This window comes from Lethenteron reissneri, chromosome 46, assembly GCF_015708825.2.
Source record: "Lethenteron reissneri isolate LAM-NWPU_2019-01 chromosome 46, ASM1570882v1, whole genome shotgun sequence".
NCBI classification, from domain to species: Eukaryota; Metazoa; Chordata; class Hyperoartia; order Petromyzontiformes; family Petromyzontidae; genus Lethenteron; species Lethenteron reissneri.
Window position 1 is genome coordinate 8,756,849 of NC_083824.1, and position 24,206 is coordinate 8,781,054.

The 24,206-nt window shown below is 44.2% G+C and overlaps 1 protein-coding gene across 2 annotated transcripts in view; it reads left to right on the forward strand.

The window, feature by feature from the left end:
• The first annotated feature begins 361 nt into the window (after positions 1-361).
• LOC133354291 (hydroxylysine kinase-like) overlaps positions 362-24,206 on the forward strand; it is a 36,899-nt gene continuing 13,054 nt past the window's right edge. The window contains exons 1-2 of one of the 2 annotated variants that reach the window (XM_061571030.1): positions 362-464; positions 22,355-22,682. In XM_061571030.1, coding sequence (XP_061427014.1) covers positions 22,358-22,682 — 325 coding nt within the window. In that variant the 5' untranslated portion in view covers positions 362-464; positions 22,355-22,357. Of the gene's footprint in view, positions 465-14,042; positions 14,163-22,354; positions 22,683-24,206 lie in introns of those variants that run through there. The other variant, XM_061571031.1, reaches the window with a different exon arrangement.

Sequence of the window (24,206 nt, forward strand, 5' to 3'; positions counted from 1 at the left end):
CCACCTCCGCTCCCCACACCGCCCACAGCCACTACCCCCCCTACCCCCCCACCACCACCGCCCCCCACACCGCCCCCCCCCCACCACCGACACCCCCCCCACCACCGCCCCCCACACACCCCCCACCACCGCCCCTCCCACCCCCCCCACCGCCACCCCCCCCACCGCCACCCCCCACCACCGCCCCCCCCCACCACCACCCCCCACCACCGCCCCCCCCCACCACCCCCCCACCACCGCCCCCCCCCCACCACCCCCCACCACCGCCCCCCCCCCACCACCCACCCCCACTGCCAGCCCCCTCCACATCGTACCCCCACCACCCCACCCCCCACACAGCCCCCCCCCACAGCTACCCCCCCCACCACTGCGCCACCACTCGGCGTAGTCCCTCGCGGAGCTCTCCCCGCCGCTGTCGCTGCCCCGCAGGTGGAGAGAGAGTGGAGCCCGCGGAGACCTGGACGGTACAGTGCACCTGTGTCTCTCTCACTCTCTCTCTCTGTGTGTCTCTCTGTGTCTGTCTCCTGTGTCTGTATTCCTGTGTCTCTCGGTGTCTCCCTGTCTCTACTCTCTGTGTCTCCCTCTCTGTGTGTCTCCCTCTCTGTGTCTCCCTCTCTGTGTGTCTCCCTCTCTGTGTCTCCCTCTCTGTGTCTCTGTCTCTCTCTGTGTCTCTGTGTGTGTCTCCCTCTCTGTGTCTCCCTCTCTGTGTCTCTCCTCTCTGTGTCTCCCTCCTTCTCTGTGTGTCTCTCTGTCTCCCTCTGTCTCTGTCTCTCCCTCCCTCTGTGTGTCTCTGTCTCTCTCTGTCTCTCCTCTGTGTGTCTCTCTGTGTCTCCCTCCCTCTGTGTCTGTCTCTGTCTCCCTCTCTGTGTGTCTCTCTCTGTGTCTCCCTCTGTGTGTCTCCCTCTCCGTGTCTCTCTGTGTGTCTCCCTCTCTGTGTCTCCCTCCCTCTGTGTGTCTCCCTCTCCGTGTCTCTCTGTGTGTCTCCCTCTCTGTGTCTCCCTCCCTCTGTGTGTCTCCCTCTCCGTGTCTCTCTGTGTGTCTCCCTCCCTCTGTGTGTCTCCCTCCCTCTCTGTGTCTCTCTCTGTATCTCTCCTCTCTGTGTCTCCTCTCTGTCTCCCTCTCTGTGTGTCTCCCTCTGTGTGTCTCCCTCTGTGTGTCTCCCTCTCTGTGTCTCCCTCTGTGTCTCTCTCTCTCTCTGTGTCTCTACTCTCTGTCTCCTCTCTGTGTCTCCCTCCTCTCTGTGTCTCGTCCCTCGCCTTAGCCTCCGCTCGTGTGCCTGTTGAATGTTGTTCTGCGGGGGCGGCGTTTTGTGTCGATGTCGGGCTCGCGTCGAGTAACACTCTCGAGCAAAGGGCCGTGTTCAGTCGACGTGGACCGCATGGCGCACACGTGTATCAGCACCGGGGAGACAAAGGCGGCCGGGCGTGGTATACTGCCCCCCCTCCCTCCCTCGCTGTGCCCTACCCAGCCTCTATAATAGGTGCTCGCTAACATACACGTGCCCCCCAACACAGCCTGCCAAGACTCTGCAACAGGGTGGTGGGTGTCCTTGAATCGAGATGACGTTTCGGGTCATTGCCCTACTTCAAGGGGGAGCGGAGACGGAGGCGAGGGCGTTGATGATGGTTTAAACTGGGGGGGGGGGCGGTGGTGGCGTTTCACATTGCGGTGCCTTAATCATTACGATTATAATCTGGGTAATTATATCACGTCACCGTAAATGCGTGGGATTGCAGGGCGAGAGATAATGCCACTCTGGCTTCGTGTTAAGGACACATTTGCAGGATACGTGGCGGCTTTTAATAAGCAACTTTTGTCCGCAGACTTCGCTGCGACACACATCTTCTCTTGCAGGAAACTTCCCGTCCCGGGCTCTGCTAAGATTATTGTTTTTTTGCAAGTGCTGTCACATTTTCCAGGTGCTTGATCAATGAACTTACACGGCCACTTTGCAACATGAACAGGACATTCAACTGGAATTCACACTCACAATGAAAAGAGCTGAAACTTCTTCTCAGCCAGAAGTTATATTATTCTTTTATTTTATTTTACTTTTATTAACTTTAATTTAATTTTTTTACTTACGTGACTTTACCGAAAAAACCTAAGAATATAGTTATATTATTGCATGGGGTCGGCCGCTCAGATTTTATTTCGCCATGTACCTCGATTCTGTGCCTATTCTTTCATCACGTCTGTTATCTCATTCCACCTCATCCTTTTCACATCCTTCCATCTCACCCTCCGTCTCCTTCTGCCCTGCACAGGTGTCCCCACAGACTTCTTTATCTCTTGGCAACACGTGTCAAAACCATTTAACTCTATCCTCTGTTACCTTTTCTGGGCATTCTCATCTCTGCCCGGGTCTGTGTATTTGTCGTGCTGTACATGAGGATGGCTCTGCTAGGATTATTGTTTTTGCAAGGGCTGTCACATTTCCAGGGCTTCATCAATGATCAATGCACTTACACGGCCCCCGCAGGTTTATCACTGAGAGTGGCCGTCTCTCTCTCTCTGGACGTTTCACAGTACAGCGCCCAGGGGGCATGTTCCATAACATCAAACATTCATGAATCACCGAGATGTTACTGCTGCTTGTGGCAGTAACATCTCGGTACGGAGAAGCCTTCATCCGGCAGTTGATTAGCAAATGCCTGTACATTTTTTTAAATATATCTATATATTAGTTTCTTTATCATGCCCTTCAAAATGTCCCCATGGCGTTGCGGTAAAGATCACTCGACCTTTTCTGACCATAAGGGCACGAATTCAAATTCTGCTCATAAAGACCGTCGTTCCCTGCCCGCTCGCTATGTTTGTGTGTTATGTTTAACTTATTTTGTCGCATCTTACACCCGCCAACCGTACGGAGGGAAGGACAACAACAAACGAAACACAAAAAGAAGTGGTAGGTAGCCACAGAGGGCCACTGATTGCCTGTGAACAATAATTGTGGAATTTCCTACCAGTAGCTCAGAGGAATCGACAAATGAGTGCCGTCCCATATTAACTTGGTCCGAAACCTCACCAAACATGTCGCACATTTTTTTTACAAGGAGTCATGTTTGCATAGACCACAATACCTGCAGTCATAATGCAAACAAAAAACATAACTCTGATAATGTATGCACTGTCCTTGAAGTTGATTGGTCCACACCCGAGACAGCTTTTCTTAGAGCCTAGTCTCACATGGTGTTGGACCAGATGACGCCAAAAGGCGCACAACTCAGAGACAACAAGCACAACTTGTTGCCAGATAAAAGGGTAAAAAAAACAATCATCATATGTTTTCTTCTGCAAATGAGATTCCAATGGTGTCAATGCTTACCCCGAGCTCTCATACTCTGATGGTGCATTGAGTTATGTTTTTTGTTTGCATTATGACTGCAGGTATTGTGGTCTATGCAAACATGACTCCTTGTAAAAAAGGTGTTAGTTTTGTTGCCAGATAAAAGGGTAAAAAACCAATGATCATGTCTCACATTATCCGGGGCTCTGTATCACTGTCACGTGCCTCACAATATATATAAAAAAAACACAGACATACCCTCCGATGTCACATTCATCTTGTGCTCAAATGCCAAACTGCAAACAAACCCTGCTGATGCATTCAACAGTGACACACTCCCGACATTGCGAAACCATACACAAGGTAAAAGTAATGTTTTTTTTTTCAAGTGGCGTTTTAAGGACATTTTAAACATGTGGTTCTTAACCTGGGGTGCACGCACGCAACCCTCGGGTGAGAGATGCCCTTTCTGGGGTTGCGAGACGTGGCCAGATTTATTTTACAAGCTAAATAATCGAAAGACAAATTAAGCAGGGGCACGTAAGTACAACTACAGTACTTTGTTTCTTTAAACCTATTTATTTATTAACATTTTACCTTTTTTTCGATTGAGAATCAAAGGGGGTATGCAAGGCTGCAGTAAAGGTTGCGATAACCACTGCTGTAAACCATCAGGAAAGTGCCCATGAGAAAAAGTTGCCTCGGTAGAATGTTGCATGCTAACCCTGGTGATGCATTCCGCACAGTGACACACTGATATTGAGAAACCATACGCAGAGTAAAAGTATTTTTTAAGTGGAGTTTCAAGGGCATTCGTTAAACCACGAGGAAATGCCCATGAGAAATGTTTCCTCGTTAGAATGTTGCATGCTAACCCTGGTGATGCATTCCACACAGTGACACACTGATATTGAGAAACCATGCACAAAGTAAAAGTCTTTTTTAAGTGGCCTTTCAAGGGCATACGTTAAATCACAAAAAAATGCCCATGAGAAAAGTTGCATCGGTAGAATAGTGCATGCTAACCCTGGTGATGCATTCTGCACAGTGACACACTGATATTGAGAAACCATACACAAAGTAAAAGTATTTTTTTTTGTGGAGTTTCAAGGGCATTCGTTAAACCACAAGGATGTGTCCATGAGAAAAAGTTTTTTGGTCAACTATTATATGACTGTTAAATGACATTTATTACTTACTTACTGGTGGGAAGTGCCCGGCGTTGCCTGGGGGAAAAATCTCTTTCAAAACTTCTCTTAAAAACATAACCTATACAAACACAAACACTAAGCTATTGTGAAAGCCCGCCGTGCCGTTTGTCTCCCCATTTATCCATCAACAAAATTATAAGAGGCTTGCAGAAGTCCAAGAAGTTATTGAAAGTGGGGGGGGGGGGGGGGGGGGGGTTATTGAAAGTGGGGGGGGGGGGGGGTTGATTTCGAAAATTGTCGACCCCCCCCCCCCCTCTCAAAAAATATTTTTACCCCCACGTAGGCATATATACCTACAGACCCTGCATATAATAGAGTGAGTCGTATCTAGTGACTCTATAGTAGTACCTGACTCTACAGTAGTATCTACTGACTCTATAGTCGTATCTATTGGCTATACACTATGTAGCACAATTTTTGTTCCTGGGTTTGTAAGTGTTGTGTCCTAATTGCTTATGCCTAAAAAGTATAGAAAATGGATATTATTCCCCCACAAACTTTGCTTTGGTGACCAGGACAGTTATATTTTGAAATGTACCTATTTTCAATGAGAAAACGGGCGAATTTGTGTCTTTTCGTTCACATAAAGTCAGAAAAAAACAACATCAATCAAAATGAACATGTATTTATACTAAAGTAATACAAAAATGACTACAAAAGATTTAGAAGTGAGTAGATGGAAACATCATAGCCAGTTATGACTTAAACTCAAAAAGCCACGCACCACGTGTAGTATTTGGTTTTTTCCAGGGCTATGAGCATAGTTGTGTGATTGTTCACATGCAAATTCAATGCACCGCAAACTTGAATGTTAAGTCGTACAGGTCAGGCGTGTTGTGTTGAATGAGGTATTGGTATCTTGCAACATGAACAGGGCATTCAACTGGAATTCACTCACAATGTAAGGAACTGTAACTTCCTCTTCTTAGCCAGAAGTTCTATTACACTGGTCAACACACTTTTTCTGGCATAAGGTATTCCAACGGATTTAAGGTAATTTTGGGGTGCTGATTCCAAATCTGGCATCAGTTTTTGTCTATCACATCAGGTTTTTGAGATATCAAATATTGCATTTTCAATAAAAACTGCTGAAGAAATATATTAAATAAATGTGGATATCTACATAAAATTATTTTATAAACACACTATCCTAAAAATACAGCACCATATTTTAACACTAAAGCAGTCACTGACTCGCAACAACTTGCAATCATTAGTGACAGAGTTAATTTCGGGGAAAATCAATGAAAATGGGGTATGCCGATAGCATAAAAATGATGTGATAGAGCAAATCTGAGATCAGATTTGGAATCAGCACCCTGAAATTAGTCCAAAACAGCTGCAAAAGTCCAGGCCAGAAATTTTTTGTTTTTTTGTTGTTGACCAGTGTTATTGCATGGCGTCGGCCGCTCAGATGTTATTTCCCCATGTACCTCGATTCTGTGCCTCTTCTTTCGGCACGTCTGTTATCTCATTCCACCTCATCCTTTTCACATCCTTCCATCTCACCCCCCGTCTCCTTCTGCCCTGCACAGGTATTCCCACAGACTTCTTTATCTCTTGGCAACACGTGCCAAAACCATCGAAGTCTATCCTCTGTTACCTTTTCTGAGCATTCTCATCTCTGCCCGCTTCTCACAGCGACTCTTCTTCGTTCGTGGCCACGTCTCTGCGTCACATAACACCACCCAGTTGTAACACGGGTCTGTGTATGTGTCGTGCTGTACATGAGGAATAGAAGAGCCAGTTGGTGAGGAGTCAGGTGTGGGTCTGGTGCTCTAGAGGTGAGGGTTGATCACAGAGTTTTGTGAAATGTCTAAACCCGCTAGGCTGCAAGGTGGCCAGCCGATGACCGTAATGAATTCTGGACGCTATCTGTACGGAGCTCTGCAAGTTATCCCTTTACATGCAAGAGTTTTCTCAGCTTACTCGAGTTTCCTTCCAGATGGCGTAAACTCTCGTGAATACAATTTGGCCAAACGTCCCATGGCAGGACCCTCCCGAAAAAAAGTCTTGAGGCTCATTTTAGGCTTTCCTGGATACACAATGACATTATTACATGAAACGTTTTTAAAGATCCGGAATATACCCTGTCTTAAACTTGTCAAACATCACCGAATGGAACTTTATGTACATGTGGATGGCAAACCGTGTTGCTAAATGGCCTGGCAAATGTAGATGATAGTCATCTCAGCATTTGTAAAAAGACATCAGTAGAGGTGGAATTATTCTTTCCCCACTACCACCCCTGGCAATTTGACGAATTGTCATGCAGGGCTGCAATTCGATTCAAAGATATATTCACTTTTGTCTTGTTTTTTTTTACCGCGTGGGCAGTTTTTCCATCTCGTTCATGCAGTTTGGGTCACTTCATGAGCATAGAAGTTACATCGCTCTAGCGGGATGTTAACTTCCTCGCCTGATATTCAGGAGGTCATGGGTCGGATCCCGACCCTGAGTTTGCATGCTCTCCCCGTGATCGTGTGGATTTTTCTCCAGGTCCTCTGGTTTTTCCTGTCCACATTTAGAAACATGCGTTTAGAGTATTTGTCTGCGATACATTTCCACGTGATAAGCCACTTCTTAGAGCTATCATTTGTGGCCATGTCACTTCTGAAAAAGAGCTGTATAGCTCAGTTGGCGTTAAATGGTAGAATAAAAATAGGTCGTACATGCAGAAGTTGGCCATCGTGTGATTGCGTCAGGGTCCAAATTTGCCAAAGTTGAGAATTTCTCGGATGGGGATTATCCATAGTGAGCATTGCCTCCTACTGGCTGCTTAATGCCACAGGTTACTCTTGCAAATGAGTTCCATTAGTATTCTTGGTTCTTTCGGTAAAGTCACATAGAAGGGAAACAATAAAAATAAAACAGAATTTAAAAAAATGTTCCCTTCTACGTGACTTTACCGAAAGAACCAAAAATATGAATCTCTGCAGTCACGAAAGCTTAAACAATATAATCTTGAATTGTGTAACATTACCATATAATTTACATTCTATTTGAATACATGAAAACATGTTATTATACGTCCACACTGTGTGCACGAACACATTCTTTTTGTATTGTTACACCTTTAGAGGTGACTGGGTGACTCAGAGGAATGTGGCGAATTAACCACCGAGATCCGCCGTGTTTAAACTGGGTTCCCAAGTGTAGTGAGCTGTGATGGGCATAGCCCGTTCACCAATGCCCGCACGAAATAATCGCATCAAATTTGCTTTTGCTGTTAATTTAGCTAAATCCAGCTCTCGGGATGAAATGCATAAATGAAATACATTCAATTTCGATTTAAAGCTTTCGTGACTGCAGGGATTCATCTTCTTGGTTCTTTCGGTAAAGTCACGTAGAAGGGGAAATAATAAAAGAATACAAATATAATATTATTTTATTATGTTTTATTTTTATTATTTTATTATTTCCCTTCTACGTGACTTTACCGAAAGAACCAAGAAGATGAAATGCATTCGTTTGACAGTCATTTGACAAACATTACTCCGTAATAGATGAATGTGTGAACGTGATGCCCCATAACGTGGATAAAAAGGGTTCTGAGAAGTAGTTCTTTACATCTGTTTCCACAGAGCATTCTCAAATAAGTGGTCATTGCACTGCTCTGCAAAAGTTCCGAATCGAACCTTCATCTCATGGCGTGACGCTCATAAAATGCACGATGATAACATTTTAAAGAACATTTAATAAATGTATCCATGAATCGATTAATTGTTTGCACTGGTATGAATCATGCCCTTCTGTAACCCGCAGCCAATGCATAGTAACCATCACAACAATGCTCCCACTGACTCTTTTCACTGCCCCGTTTGTCCAGTGGTAATTGGCCATGCGGTCACAATCAGCCTTGACACTGCTTGCGTCTAAATGATTATATTCTTACAGTACGAGCGTCCAGTCAGCATCTACAGATATAAGCCGGGAGGAAATGCATAGCGGCTCCCTCACGAGCAGAGGGAGTGATGAACGGAGATTGCGAAGGAGAGAGGCATGGGGAAAGGTGCCGGAGGGCTTTTCCTTCATCTGCTCCTGCTGCAGAGGTCGCAACCGGGTACCCGATACCCGTACCCTACCCGATACCCGTACCCTACCCGATACCCGGCTACCCGTACCCGGCCGGGTACGGGTACCCGTTTGCGACCCTGGTGCGGCCGGGTACGGGTAAGGAATCAAAACCCGTTTGCGACCTCTGCTCCTGCCGTTGTCAGATTTTACGGAGAGATGCCACCACGCCGCGGTTTGCCGTGTAACGGTTTGGTTCGCTTCACTGGGTTTTTATTTTATTTTTAGAGTTCCCAACTCTGACGGATGAGATGTCTAACTTGCAGAGGAAATATGCCACAGAATCGTCATTGCATTCCGGGCGTTTGTAAAATAGCCTGTGACCAAGCAACAACGGAAGATAAGCAGGCGTTGAGCCTGGTGAATGCTCCGACCGATGGACACCGAGCACAGAGGTTTAATAAATTCTGCGCGACTGGTACCGCAGTGTTGTTTAGCAGAGGGGATTGCTGCCAATGAATTGTTGCACTCTGTGTCTTTGCCCCCACGTCTGTGCTCCCTGTCTTTGCCAAGCCACAGTTGCCAGCATCGTGAAGTACGATAAACTAATAACCATGATACCCGCCCCAATACCCGCACGGTGTGCAGAGACCCTCTGCCAGCAGTGAATGTGTTTTTGTTTTTGTTCCGATTGCTTTACTGTACTTCCTCGCGGTACAGAAATACTTTTGAAATCGCAAAAGTGCCATACACAGGCTTGTATATATAGTTTAATATACACGACAAAAGGCTTCCGTTTGGCTCTACAATTTAGTAACAACATTTGTTTAAGCAAACTCGGTGCTGGTTGTGACCTTCCCTGGTCTCATCGAGTGTCAGGCGCGTTAAACAAACGCCGAGGCCAATTCGCTTGTAGACAAAACTAATATTTTACCTTCATGTGAAGAGACAAATGGACATCTTTTTTCCTAATGGAGCCAGGATTTTCAGGTCGGGGGGGGGGCAACCCCTCCAGCAATGAAAAATGATAGAGGAGTAGTTAGTAAGGACTTGTCCTTTGCTTTTTATTCGACGCGTGTGCGGCGATGGCGCAGCCATCGATTGAGGGTCGAATTCGAACCGCGTTGTGTGATCGGCATCGCGCTCGCTGAAGGTGAATGCCTTCAGGGAAGTCAAGTTCTGTATACGCAACTGCGCACAATTCTGAGTCACTTATAACTGCTTTGCCGTTACTTATTGCCAATTATGGACTCAGACTATTGCCCTAACATCTCATAGAGTCCCTGGCACTTAATAATATGCTACACAGTGGCAGTGGGGGTCGCAGAATGCCGATTTATTACTAATAAACCCCGATGATCCGATCGAAATTAGGGATTTCAATCGGATCATTGGGGGGGGGGGGGGGGCACATGCCACCCCACCCCCCACTGGCTCCGCCAGTGTCTCCATCGAGTGGGATGATTTTTGTACCTAATGCACCGCAGCAGCTTCTTATAAGAGCAGTCGTTAGCCGGGCTGCCAATGCCAAATCTGGTTTTATCAGAACAGAAAGATGATGGCGCAGTCTGCGTTGTGTTCTGTGTTACCCCCTTTTTGAGACCACCCACGCAACTGCGCAGAGGAGGCTGAAGTACGTGACTGAAATAATGTTGAGGTCATGGGAGAGAGGCTGCTTCACACACACGCAGAGAAAGAGTTCGTCTTCCCTGGCTGGCACAATCACACAAAGATCCCCCATATTGTCTTAACAGACTATTGGGGCAAATGTTGTTTTGCGAGTTACACCTATGAAGGACAGAAGGGCACACGAGGGGGTGGGTGGCCAGCAACCACGCCCGGCTGCCTTTGTCTCCCTAGTGGCGATGTCTACACATCGCACCAGGAACCCATTTGAGACTGAGTCGACCTAGTGGAGGCCCAGGGCCGGGTCAGCTAATCGTCACTGGGTGTCGGGTTCGTAGTACGGCGCACTAACCGCTACACTACCGCTCCACACCACCACACAACATCCACTCAGCCTTTCAGCAATAATAAAACTAAACACCAACAAACATCAGTAAACATAAAAAAAAATACTTAATATGTTTATATTAGGAGGAGAAGAAGAAAATAACATCACTTGTGCGAATTCAGCAATATTTTTTTTTATTAATTCCAGTTTATACAATGTTAAAATATAGCAGCAAAACGTTAATGATTACATTTTATGAATTTTACATCTTATCAAGACGGGACTGAACAGTAAACACACGTAGTTGATCACGTGGTCGGAGGCTTTCGCGACCAATATTATCCACAACTGAGGTTTTTGGGTTAGCGCAAATATAAATGTGTCGTTAAACCCGCCACCACCCGACACAGCAAAATAGTAAAATGTTTGTCACATAAACAGAACGTGCCAATTCGTTATTCGTACAGCAACACCGGTTATGTTGGAGAGTAAAACTCACAGTGTGTGAATTTAACGACACAATTATATTTACGAGATCTAACCCAAAAACCTCTATCATGGATAAACACATCTAACAGGTTACAAACCATCCCGCCGGATCTTAACGAGGTTTGTTGATGGAGTGGGATGCATCCACACACCATCACTGTAGCCTACATGTGAATACTTACAACCCTGGACGAGAACACAGCTAGCTAACATACTGGCATTGACCAGCGAGTGTAAATAATACGCACGCAAGCTGCCACGGTGTAATATGCAGGTCTTCATAACGCAGGGGATGATAGAACAATGGACGGTTGTGTTGTATAACTCAGCTTGTTTGGAGGTAAGTGTTGATGGGCGTGTAGCGGTCAGTGCTACGAACCCGGCGACCCGAGTTCGATTCCCACTCACGGCCAATACCAGTGGCGATTATCTGAACCGGCCATGCCCGCCCCCCCCCCAAGTTGACTTGGCCTCGAATAAGTACCTGGTGCGGTGTGTAAATGAGAGAGCGAATGGATATTCTGAGGACACAATCCGCAAAGCCATCACCCCAACCGTGAGGAAGGAGCCATCAGAGCATCCAATCAAAAACCATCACCTTGCCTTACCAAAAAGATTTCCAAATCATGAACAAACACAAGATCCAGGTCCGATTTAACACGGTACATAAAATTCGTGATCTGATCCCATCTGTGAAGGACAAGATCCCTGACATGCAATATCCAGGCATCTACAAACTAAGCTGTGTCTGCGGCAGCAGTTACGTTGGGGAAACTAAGCGACATGTCTTGGACCGTGTTCGTGAACATAAGGTAGATTTGAAACCAGGGGCGGTTTCTTCATTAGGGCGATTGGGCGACGCACCACCAATGTCATTGAACCACAGAGTCACGCTAGCCGTCACTGTGCCTCTGGATATAGTCCAATCAGCGTCATGTCACGTTCTGTGGAGTACCGCCTCTTTTTGGGCGATTTCCCTCCGGCTGAGAATCGCCCCGAGTGGCCCCATAGACTTACATTCAAAGATGTTTTTTTTCGACCGGGGGGCGCTGCAATGCATTCTCTATGGCTTCCGGGAGGGCTCGCACTAACGTGCTTACGTTATCATACGTGCTTACGTCATACGTAAGCACGTTTCATCCAACAATATAATTTATCGCTACCTAGTGGAATCTTTAATAAAATAAACTTGAGTGGTTTGTTTTAATAGTGAGTATAGAAACAAACAAGATGTATTGTAAGAGTCACTTTATTTTTCATTAATATTAAAGAAGTGAAGTTGCCTTTACATGCTTAAGCTGTTAATTTATCCATTGCATGGGTGGACCTTATTCTTATCAATCATCCAGACATTTGCCCCCCCTGAGAGATTTTGCAGGAGCCGCCACTGTTTGAAACACGATAAGACCAATACTTCTGCCGTGGCTGATCATTACTTTAATGCGGCTGGCTCACACAAAATTGATTTCTCTAAGACGATGGTGCTTTTCAAGCCTACTGGCTATCAACAAAGATTCGTTCATGAAGCCATCCATATATACAGACATAGAGACAATTGCTACCGAGAGGAAGGTTATAGACTCAGCAATCATTGGAAAGATTTTTCGATTTAAAGCTTTCGTGACTGCAGGGATTCATGGAAATAATAAAATAATAAAAATTAAACATAATTATTGTTTTATTTTTATTCTTTTATTATTTCCATTCTACGTGACTTTTCCGAAAGAACCAAAGAATATGAATTCCTGCAGTCACGAAAGTTTTAAGTCAAAAGTGCCTCCTACCTGATTACAGACCAAGTCAGACCTTATCGGTCACCCCGTGCCGCTTATAAATCTCAACGTTCATCCTACAAAGTCCCATCACGTAGGAAAAAACACAAACAAATAGGCAAACAAAAGTTGTTGCCTTTATTGAAACGGCTGTACCTGAAAACTTCCCCAGTACAAGAATACGGGGTAAACCGCATGGGCCAACAGCGATGCACTCGCTAACAGCACTTGCCCCAACAGTCTGTGCAGGCTATACGGGGGGGGGGTTCTTTGTCTTTGTTACGATCCAGTAGTGATGACGGCGCCGGTAGCATAGACGTACGCTATAACAATGGATTTTTTGCTGCACTGCTATTGATAACCTATCAACAACTTGCTATTCATGTACGGTGGTGGCAACTCAGTTTTCCCAAACACCTGTCAATGATTGCGGCCCCTGTAAAATAATATATGGCATTGTGGGGTCAAATACTGGCGAGTTGTAGGGTCACGAGAAAGTTACTAAACCTGCACTACTGTACACAAGGACATTATGTGAATTGCTACCTTTCATATATATACACGGTATACAAAGATAACCGTGGCAACGTGTATGGATCGTTGTCTTTTTGTTCGTCGGTTTAAATACGAAAAAATTCCGTCACTGCGCAAGAAATCACACCGTGTTTCTCCTTTTGTAAGGATGGATAATGTGATGATATCTGTTACCTATTCAGCTACAATCTCGTGATTCGGAGACTCCTCAAACTTTTGACCAGGCCGACTGGTTAAGCCGGGTTTTGAGTGAGCGAGGCACAAAGACAAAGATCCCCCGTATAGCCTGTAACAGACTGTTGGGGCAAGTGCTGTTAGCGAGCGCCTATGAACGGCCAACACCACACCCGGCCGCCTTTGTCTCCCCAGTGGCGATGTTTACTACACACCGCACCAGGTACTCATTTGAGGCTGAGTCGACCTAGTGGAGGCCCAGGACCGGTTCAGATAATCGTCACTGGGTGTTGGCCGTGAGCGTGAATCGAACTCGGGTAGCCAGGTTCGTAGCGCAGCGTAGCGCTAACCGCTCCACCACCGCTCCCCCCACAGGGCAAAGACAAAGGCAAAGCTCACCCGTATAGCCTGGGCAGACTTGTTGGGGCAAGTGCTGTTAGCGAGCACCTATCAAGGCGGGCACGGCACACGAGGGGGTGGGTGGCCAGCACCACGGTCGTTGGTGGGCTCGTCTCTAGCAAGCGCCGCGGGGTTGGTGATGATGACGATGATCGTCTCTTTGTTAATCACCGCGGATGGGTGGGTGGGTGGATGGGGAAGAAGAGTTTATCTTTGGGCGTCGGTGATGATGATAGTGGTGGTGTTGGTGGGAAGGGAGTGAATTTCACGAACAAGAGCCGAAGAGAGTTGTCGGAGTCTGGGCAGCATCAGCAGCAGGCGTAGTAGTAAGTCGTGTTGTTTCGCAGTCTAAAATTGGGGTGAAAATACTGCAATATGCTGGCAATGATTAAGGATCGAACGGAACGTGATTCTTGTTGAAGCGTGTTGTTTGAATTGTTTGCGTTACACTTTGAGTGCGGGGGTCTGTCTCAAGGTCATTCGTGGTAAGTTACTGCACCTCCGATTAGCATGGTCGGCTACGTACGGTGCGAATGAAGTTCAACACACAGGTGATAGATGTTTGCCCGTGTTTTTTAATCTTTGTGTGTAACTCTTATTACGTTATTGTGGGGAGCGGTGGCGCAGTGGTTAGCGCACTACGCTACCCAACCCCACGTTTGATTCCCGCTCACGGCCAACACCGGTGACGATTAATCTGAACCGGGTGCCGGGCCCTCCCCTAGGTCGACTCGGCCTCAAACTAGTACAGTAGCTTGTGCTATGTGTAAAACATCGCCACGAGGGAGACGAAGGCGGTCGTGTGTGTGGTGCAGGCCACCCAGCCTCTCTCGTGTGCTGCTCGCCAACAGCACTTGCCCCAAGAGTCTGTTACAGGCTGTACGGTGTTAGGGGAACCTTTGTCTTTGTACTCTATTGTTACATTATTGTGGGGAGCGGTGGCGCAGTGGTTAGCGCACTGCGCTACAAACCGCGGCATTCCAGCTCAACAAGGGTGCGAATATTCCAACCGGTCCTGGGCCGCCCCTAGGTCGACTCAGCATTGAAAAAAAGTATCCGATGCGGTGTGTAAATATCAGCGCTTGGCGAGAGACAAAGGCGGCCGTGCCTTTAACCCCCAACAGCATCCTGTTAAAAGCTGTAAACAAGAGATGTTACTGTGTGTACCCCGTGTCTGTGCAAAATGTACGATAAGAACGCTGTTATTATTGTTATATTAATAGTCTGAATCTACTTTGCATTGCTATTATACGGGGTGATTTGTTCGTGAATTCCCCGCTGATCCATTTACAGATACTCCACTGAATCCAGAGCAGTTTCCTTGTACAGTTACCCTAGCCAGGTAATTGTATGGAAAATAAACTTTTAGGGGCCATCCATTTAGTACGTACGCAAATACGTTGCTTGCGTATGGAGGTCTACTGACAATGTACGGGGGGGGGTAAAGCCTCGATAATAATTTGTCTACATTGGCCTTAAATTTCGATTTAAAGCTTTCGTGACTGCAGGGATTCATCTTCTTGGTTCTTTCGGTAAAGTCACGTAGAAGGGAAATAATAAAGTAATAAAAATAAAACATAATAAAATATTTTATTGTTTTATTTTGATTATTTTAAGGGAAATAATAAAAATAAACCAATAAAATATTTTATTATGTTTTCTTTTTATTATTTTATTATAATAAAATATTAGATTATGTTATATTTTTATTATTTCCCTAGAATTATTTCCCTATAATAAAAATAATAACAATAAAACATAATAACATATTTTATAATAAAAAGAAAACATAATAAAATATTTTATTATGTTTTATTTTTATTATTTTATTATTTCCCTTCTACGTCACTTTACCATTGGCCTTCAAATGAGCCACAATTCAGCTTCTTCAGCTGTGAGACAACAAGTCCTGCCGGGAGAAGTGGGACTGCGGGAGAGGTTGTCACTTCGTGTGCCACGTGGCCCTGACTGCAGCTATCACGCAGCTCGGCAAAATCAGTGGCCAAGGTACGCTACTTAATTATTTAATGCAGCTTGCTGTGGGCGGTCTGTTTGCTTAAACACGTTAATAGTATTAATCCTTGATCGTTTCTGCGTGGATTAAATATCGGCCGTTCTATAGGATTCGGAGGGGGGGGTAGTCAAGTTTTTGACAAAGTTTTGCGTAGCTACTAAATGGATGGCCCCATAACTTTTTACACGTTTTCATTTAACTCTGTTGTTATTGTATCATCAATTCTTGTAACTCAATTTTAACCCACTTCCCAATGTGGTATCGACTGAAAACTTGACATACTTATGTCATACTGATGACAATACTATATTCTATCATTAAAACTAAAAAAAAGTAACTTTAATTTTTATATGTTATGTTACGACTTGGGTCTAATTGTCCACGCTCAACTGACGTTGGCTGTAATTGGCCACGGTCCCTTACTTTGTGGCAAGCTTCGGGGCCACTTCCTGGAGTCGTGGAGTTCTTCCATTACTAGTGCGGTACATTTCATAAAAGCGTGTTTTTAAAAAAAGTTTTTTTTTATATTATTTACACTCGCTTCTGTCAGGTATGGGGGGATGTGAAACTGTGGCTTGCACGATAGTCAATCATCAGCTGTTGAGAAGACAAGGTGGTGGCAATCATTTGGGCATTGATAAATGGATCGCCTTGTATCATGCCCCGTGCAATTAGTGATTGCAATTGTGCTTTTTTAGAAGACGCCACACTGCTGAAGAATTAACTGGGAATTTTCACAGCTGTTATGCTCTGTAACTGCAGTGTTTTTAGAAGCTGCATCCGTCTATTAAATGTCTCCATTGCATCGCATGTTAACGACATTATCTTTCATTAAATACGTTAATGATCTTCTTGGTTCTTTCGGTAAAGTCACGTAGAAGGGAAATAATAAAATAATAAAAATAAACATTCTAAAATATTTTATTAAGTTTTATTTTAATAATATTTTTTTATTATGTTTTATTTTATTTCCCTTCTACGTGACTTTACCGAAAGAACCAAGAAGATGAATCCCTGCAGTCACGAAAGCTTTAAATCGAAATTTACGTTATTGGTGTACATTTAAATAAAGTTAATGAAACAGATTAACATCGATTTTAAATATATGCGAGATTAATGATGACAGCTTTCGGCCCCTGACGTGTTAATTCTTATAGTGAGGTGGTTAACACCAGTGGAGTGGTGGTGGTGTGTGTGTGCGTATTCTCACTTTGCTACTTTTGGTGAAGTTCTACGCACATAAATCATGTCTGGTCGTGCATCTCCGCCTCCGTTCAGTGACGTTCAAGACATTCCATTCATTCAACGTTTTCCTTTGCTTTTCAACGTAACCGGTTTTGTTGAAGAAGAATAAGAAGAAGAAGAAAACAACCTACATCGAGTGGCACGTTGACCCACGTGGACAACCTTGATTTGAAGCTATTTTTTCACAGATAATTAGTTGAACATACATTACTCTTTTTTTAAATCCTTTATATTAAGTTCACTTGCTTGCTTGCGTGCTTGCTTACGACCGTGCAAATCTTTCGGTCGTTTTTTAACCCACTTCCCGTGATCCAATCGAGCTGACATTTTGCACACAGACTCGTTGTGCGAGACAATTAATGTTCGTGAAAATTTTTTCCCAAAATTTTACACTGTTTAGGGAAAACAAATTAAATATTTAATTACCAATTGCTTAATACTGCAGACAATCATCTGACCCATAGGTGGCAGCCATCTCAAGCCAGAGGACGAGAGGACTCGAGCCGCCACGCATATAAAGGATTTATAGTGAAAAACTTTGTTTTTACGGATTATACTTATTTTTAAATCCTTTATATTAAGTTAGCTTGCTTGCTTGCGCGCTTAGGACCGTGCAAATCTTTCGATCGTTTTTTAACCCACTTCCCGTGAACCAATCGAGCTGACATTTTGCACACAGACTCGTGCGTGACAATTTATTTTCGTGAAAATATTTTACAAAATTTTCCACTTTTTAGGAAAAAAAAAGTTTGATATTTTGTTTCAAATACCAATGTGATGAAAATGAAACTTACTCAAGAAAAACAGAAAGGAATAATACAATTAAACCGATGCCACGCATATAAAGGATTTATAGTGAAAAACTTTGTTTTTACGGGTTAATTTTCCTACACTATCTAACCCCAAATAAAGGAGTTGTGAAGCGTAATGTTTCGTCGTGGAAAGCCCGCGTATGAAATTAGACGTGCAGGTCATGCGCGCTACCGCTCCTACATTTAAATAAATCAAGTTAGGCGACAAGAGTTGCAAGAGTAGTGTACGATTCAAAAGTGATTGCAATTACAACGACGATAGACTACTAACGGTGTGTGGTTCACTTGTCCGTAATGAAGTTGATGAAAATAGTTTTTTTACCCTTCTATCTGGCAACAAAACTGACACCTTTTTTTACAAGGAGTCATGTTTGCATTGACCACAATACCTGCAGTCATAATGCAAACAAAAAACATACCTCTGATAATGTATGCACTGTCCTTGAAGTTGATTGGTTCACACCCAAAAAGGTGTCAGTTTTGTTGCCAGATAAAAGGGTAAAAAAACAATTATCATATTTTTTACTGGCAAATGAGGTTCCAATGGTGAAGTTGATGAAGTTATTCCGTCATTTTAACACGTAGGCTTTCGCGACCAATATCCAAAATCGTTTTTTTTGGGTTAGATCGCGTATTTACGCCTATGTATTTACGCGATCTAACCCGAAAAAACCTCTATCATGGATTATTCCGTCATTCCTTGAGATCTGTTTTGGGAGCCTGCGATGTTATTTTGTCTGTGGTTTGGAGTTCGTAGCCAGTCTTTTAAACCATAAACAAAAATTCCTTGAAGTTATAAAGTTATACAATGAATGTCACAACTTGAACTAATGTGTTAGCTAGCATAGTAATGGATAGTGTATTGAAGGTAGAGGGAAACGGGCTGGAATGCAAACGATATCATTTTGTCGAATACTAATTGTAGCCAGATGTTAATTACCTCTCATGGTATGAAGGAGGTTGTGGGTTCAATCCCAACCCTGACTCCTATGTATTTGGAGTTTGCACTTTCTCTCCGTGATCGCGTGGATTTTTCTCCAGGTCCTCCGGTTTTTCGCTCCAACATTTAGAAACACAAGTTGAGAGTACTTTGCTGCAATACATTTTCCACTTGATAACCAACTTTATTGAGCTATCATTTGTGGCCAGGTTGCTTCTGAAAAAGATCTATATAGCTCAGTTGGCTTTACCAGGTAAAATACATAGTTTAGTTTAGACGTTTTAGATCAGGGGTCGGGAACCTTTTTGACTGGGAGAGCCATAAAAGCCAAATATTTCTAAATATATTTCATTGAGAGCCATATAGTTTTTTTTTACGTATAATAAATTTAATATGTATCACTTTTAATGCGACTTCTGGTGCTGCATGGTTTTGCTGATGGCCTTGTAGTCTGGTTCATACGTAGTGAGGTTGAGCTTCATGCAGGCGTGACCCGTGAAATTTATCTTCAAAACTAATTTCTGTTTACTTTAAAATGACACAGTATTATTAAGCAATATCACAAGTATTTTAAAATCAGTTCCAAACAGATTTATTTATTTATTTTTGTTATTATTTTTTTCAACTCAAAATTGTCTGGGAGCCATATGCCGTCACTGGAAGAGCCCATATATGGCTCGCGAGCCATAGGTTCCCAACCGCTGTTTTAGATGAATGACAGCGATTTATAACACGGTGATGCTAAGCAAAAGATTAAATCCACAAAAATGTCAAACAATTTCGATTTAAAGCTTTCGTGACTGCAGGGATTCATCTTCTTGGTTCTTTCGGTAAAGTCACGTAGAAGGGAAGTAATAAAATAATAAAAATAAAACATAATAAAATAATTCTCACGACGTTTCGGCCACAACGCAAGCAGCCGTCCTCAGGTGAAAACCAGGTCCGTCGAGGCGACAAAGTCTGAATGTTCAGACTTTGTCGCCTCGACGGACTTTGTCGCCTCGACGGACCTGGTTTTTACCTGAGGACGGCTGCTTGCGTTGTGGCCGAAACGTCGTGAGAATTATTTTATTATGTTTTATTTTTATTATTTTATTACTTCCCTTCTACGTGACTTTACCGAAAGAACCAAGAAAATGTCAAACAATTCGTAAAATTCTAACAATAGAAATCGGGGAACACGAGCAGAAATTATTGCAAGTGTCAAGCGATGAATGAAAAAGCATGTGAGCGCGCTGGAGGGGTCACAGGAGTTTGCTAGCTGCGTGATGATCCTGGCTGCCGTGGCTATCTGAACTGGTCCTGAGCACCCCACTCCGCCAACGCACATTGACCAGCTTGGTAAAGTTTCGATTTGAAGCTTTCGTGACTGCAGGGATTCATCTTCTTGGTTCTTTCGGTAAAGTTACGTAGAATGGAAATAATAAAATAATAAAAATAAACATAATAAAGTCATTCTCACGACGTTTCGGCCACAACGCAAGTAGCCGTCTTCAGGTGGAGAGCAGGTCTGTCGGAAAGACAGCGTCTGAATGAGTCTGAATGAGACTTTCCGACAGCCCTGTTCTTTACCCGAGGACGGTTGCTTGCGTTGTGGCCGAAACGTCGTGAGAATTACTTTATTATGTTTTATTATTATTATTTTATTATTTCCATTCTACGTGACTTTACCGAAAGAACCAAGAAGACAGCTTGGTAAAGTTTGGTCAAAGAAACTGCCGTGATTAACATGGCATGGGGGGGGTGAGGAAGGCCCCCGTGTAGCAGTTGGTTCACATAGGGCTGTGAATTATTAGAGGTTTATTCTATAAGGGACTAGCTTGACTACCCGGCTTTGCCCGAGACTTGGATTCTTGTCTTGGATTAACACACGGCCTACGCGGAGGGTTGTGGGGGGGGGGGTGCGTGACGTCAGCAGGCACACTGCGTGACGTCAGCAGGCACACTGCGTGACGTCAGCAGGCACACTGCGTGACGCTGCCGCATGCGGGTGACATCGCAGATGTGACGTCACCGCTCACCTGCCGTGCAAAATATATCCATTAATGCGCCCCCCCCCCCCCCCAAAATACAAAAGCCTATTTTTATACTTTTTGCATTGTGTACAGTCTGTGTCAGTGACTCTGAAAACTATGTTCACACCCGGCACACCACGTCCTCCGTGTACCTTTCGCTAGAGCTGTGGCTCGCGGGGCTGTGCCGCCTACTCCACTCCGCACCAGCGACCCGGAAAATATTCGGTGACAGATTAAGCCCTGATTATTATTCACACAATTACACATGCGATGGAATTTGAACACGTGATTTTGTGCTTACGGGACACGGTGTTTACTCGGTGGGCCATAACTGCAGCTCCGCAATGCTGCATAAACCCACGGTTCTTGTTATAACTCCAGTTACAGTAATGCTACTTTATCAGACACTGGCTGTATTTCCACGGAAATGCACAAGGGCAATTCTCTGTTATTACGAATCTTATATCTGACATGTTTAAGCGGTGCCTTTCTATTTTTGGTTCTTCCGGTAAAGTTACGTAGAAGGGAAATAATACAATAATAAAAATATCAAACAATAAAAATTCTCACGATGTTTCAACTGCAACACAAGCAATCATCATCACCTGATGATGATTGCTTGTGTTGCAGTCGAAACGTCGTGAGAATTTTTATTGTTTGATATTTTTATTATTTTATTATTTCCCTTCTACGTGACTTTACCGAAAGAACCAAGAATATGAATCCCTGCAGTCACGAAAGCTTTAAATCAAAATTTGGTGCCTTTATTTTCAGAGAAATGTGTTGCTACTAAATGTTATGCGAGCAAAGGGACGTGTTTATTGATCACTGAGCACAGTTATCGATGGATTGACTTCATGGCCGAGCGGTAGCGAGTTGCAGATGTTTGTGGTACGAGCCCCACGACCACCCTGGTGAATACTGTGGGTGTATGAACTGTTAATATTGCACACATTGTCTGCTTCACAGTCGGATGTTAAAGATCTCGGAGATGTAATTTGAATAAGTAGCGTGCCACGTGTGTCTGCACAACTGTGTAAATGCGAAAACTACTGTGGACTGTCCGTGAAGCGTAGCGCCTCCAGGATGTAGCCTTGTATGTATGCTGACTTTGTTTCGCACCGTACGTAGCCAACCGTGCTAATCGGAGGTGCCTTGCGCTGTACGAATGGAGCGAATGCCAACGTGCACTTGCCAAATTCAAAGCTTTTTGTTGTTCTTCTTGGTTCTTTCGGTAAAGTCACGTAGAATGGAAATAATAAAATAATAAAATAATAAAATATTTCTCACGACGTTTCGGCCACAACGTAAGCAGGACGGCTGCTTGCGTTGTGGCCGAAACGTCATGAGAATTATTCTATTCTATTATATTTTTATTATTTTATTACTTCCCTTCTACGTGACCTTCCAGAAAGAACCAAGAAGATGATTCCCTGCAGTCACGAAAGCTTTAAATCGAAACTTTTTGTTGTTCTCGTTTTGTTCGTTAAAGACGATGCAAACCGTGCCGCAGGACAACGGCCACGACCACGAGAAGCCGTGCCTCAGCGAGTCCCACGCGGTGAAGCTGGTGGAGCGCCTCTATGGGGTGAGCGTGGCGGGGGTGAGCCCTCTGGCGAGCTACATCGACCAGAACTACCGCGTGCTGGCGCGCGACGGCCGCCAATTTGTGCTCAAGGTCACCAACACGCGGGACAGCCAGCGGCCGCAGCTGCTCGAGGTGCAGATGGCCATGATGAGGTTCCTGCAGCAGAGGGGCTTCCCCATGCAGGAGGTGGTGGACAACGTCAGCGGGAAGATCATGTCGCTCGAGAGCATCGGTGAGCTGCGTCCGCGGGGTCCCGGGAGCATCGACATCGGAGCGTAGATGTACCTCTTCTTGGTTCTTTCGGTAAAGTCACGTAGAAGGGAAATAATAAAAATAATAAAAATAAAACATAGTAAAATAATTCTCACGACCTTTCGGCCACAACGGTGAAGAACAGGTCTGTCGGAAAGACAGCGTCTGAATTGGCACCACCAGGCTTGGCAGCGTATATTTAAGCTGGGTTGGAGGGGGGAAGGGGTGCCTTGACAAACGAATTTGCATATCAAGAGGAATTTAGCATATTTCTCCTATCTCTCTTCCAAATAAATATCCTATTTCTGATTAAATCTCTCTCATATCCCTACAATTGACTTGATTTCGCTGCACTGAACTCTGGCTCCCACAACGTAGCGCCACGCAGCAGCCTATGATACCTGTTTAAAGCCCTAATCCAGGGTCAACTTGCTTAGCTTTCAGATCTTATGATAGGGCACATTCCAGGTGATTTAGTCATAGGCTGATAGTAATCATGATACGAATACAGCATTGGTTTATACTTGCAAAGACAACAATCCTCAATATGAGAGCATGAGACGGTGGTGTTATACTGGGTTGCACTCCACTGACGATAAGTGACCTTTAGTTTTTTGTGAGGTTGGTGGATGTAACGCGCTGCTTGTTGGTACTGGCCCAAAGGTCCACATTGGGATCTTTTGTAAATTATTTATATATATATATATAAATATAAAAAACAATGTTTGGTGTGTGGGATGAAACTGGAATGACTGCTCACAGACAACCCACACGCACAAGATGATAACATCTGTGGTGAGAGATCAGAAGCACACTCGCTGCATTCTCATCCACTGACCACCTCATTGGCCTACAGGTTGGTGGATGTAATGTTTGTACAGTTCACCGACCCCGCCATTCGCCAACTGCACAGTGTGTTCCACCTCCCCGCACCTCCAATGAGCACGGTTGGCTACGTACGGTGCGAAAAAATTTCAACATACATACAAAACCTAAATCGTTAGTTTCGTTTTTACTTATCTAGCCAGGAGACCCTGAGAGATGTTTTAATGGCACAGAGAAGCAGACGTCAAACTCTTTGCATCGAGTTCCGGATTCATTGACAAGGGGAACACGTCAAACCAAAACCATTTAATACATTAATAAGCATAGACGGGAGAGAGACGTCACAAGCGATATATTGTAGAGATACGAGAGAGATTTAATCAGAAATAGGATTTAATTTTCGATTTAAAGCTTTCGTGACTGCAGGGATTCATCTTCTTGGTTCTTTCGGTAAAGTCACGTAGAAGGGAAATAATAAAATTATAAAAATATTATTATTCTATTATGTTTTATTTTTATTATTTTATTATTTCCCTTCTACGTGACTTTACCGAAAGAACCAAGAAATGGGAGAAATATCTATCCGCAAGAGGAGAGATTTAGAGTAATACAAACATGTCGATACAGAGCTTAGCTCTCCCCCACACCCACTCCGACCTCCTGCATCGCATCACTGCTA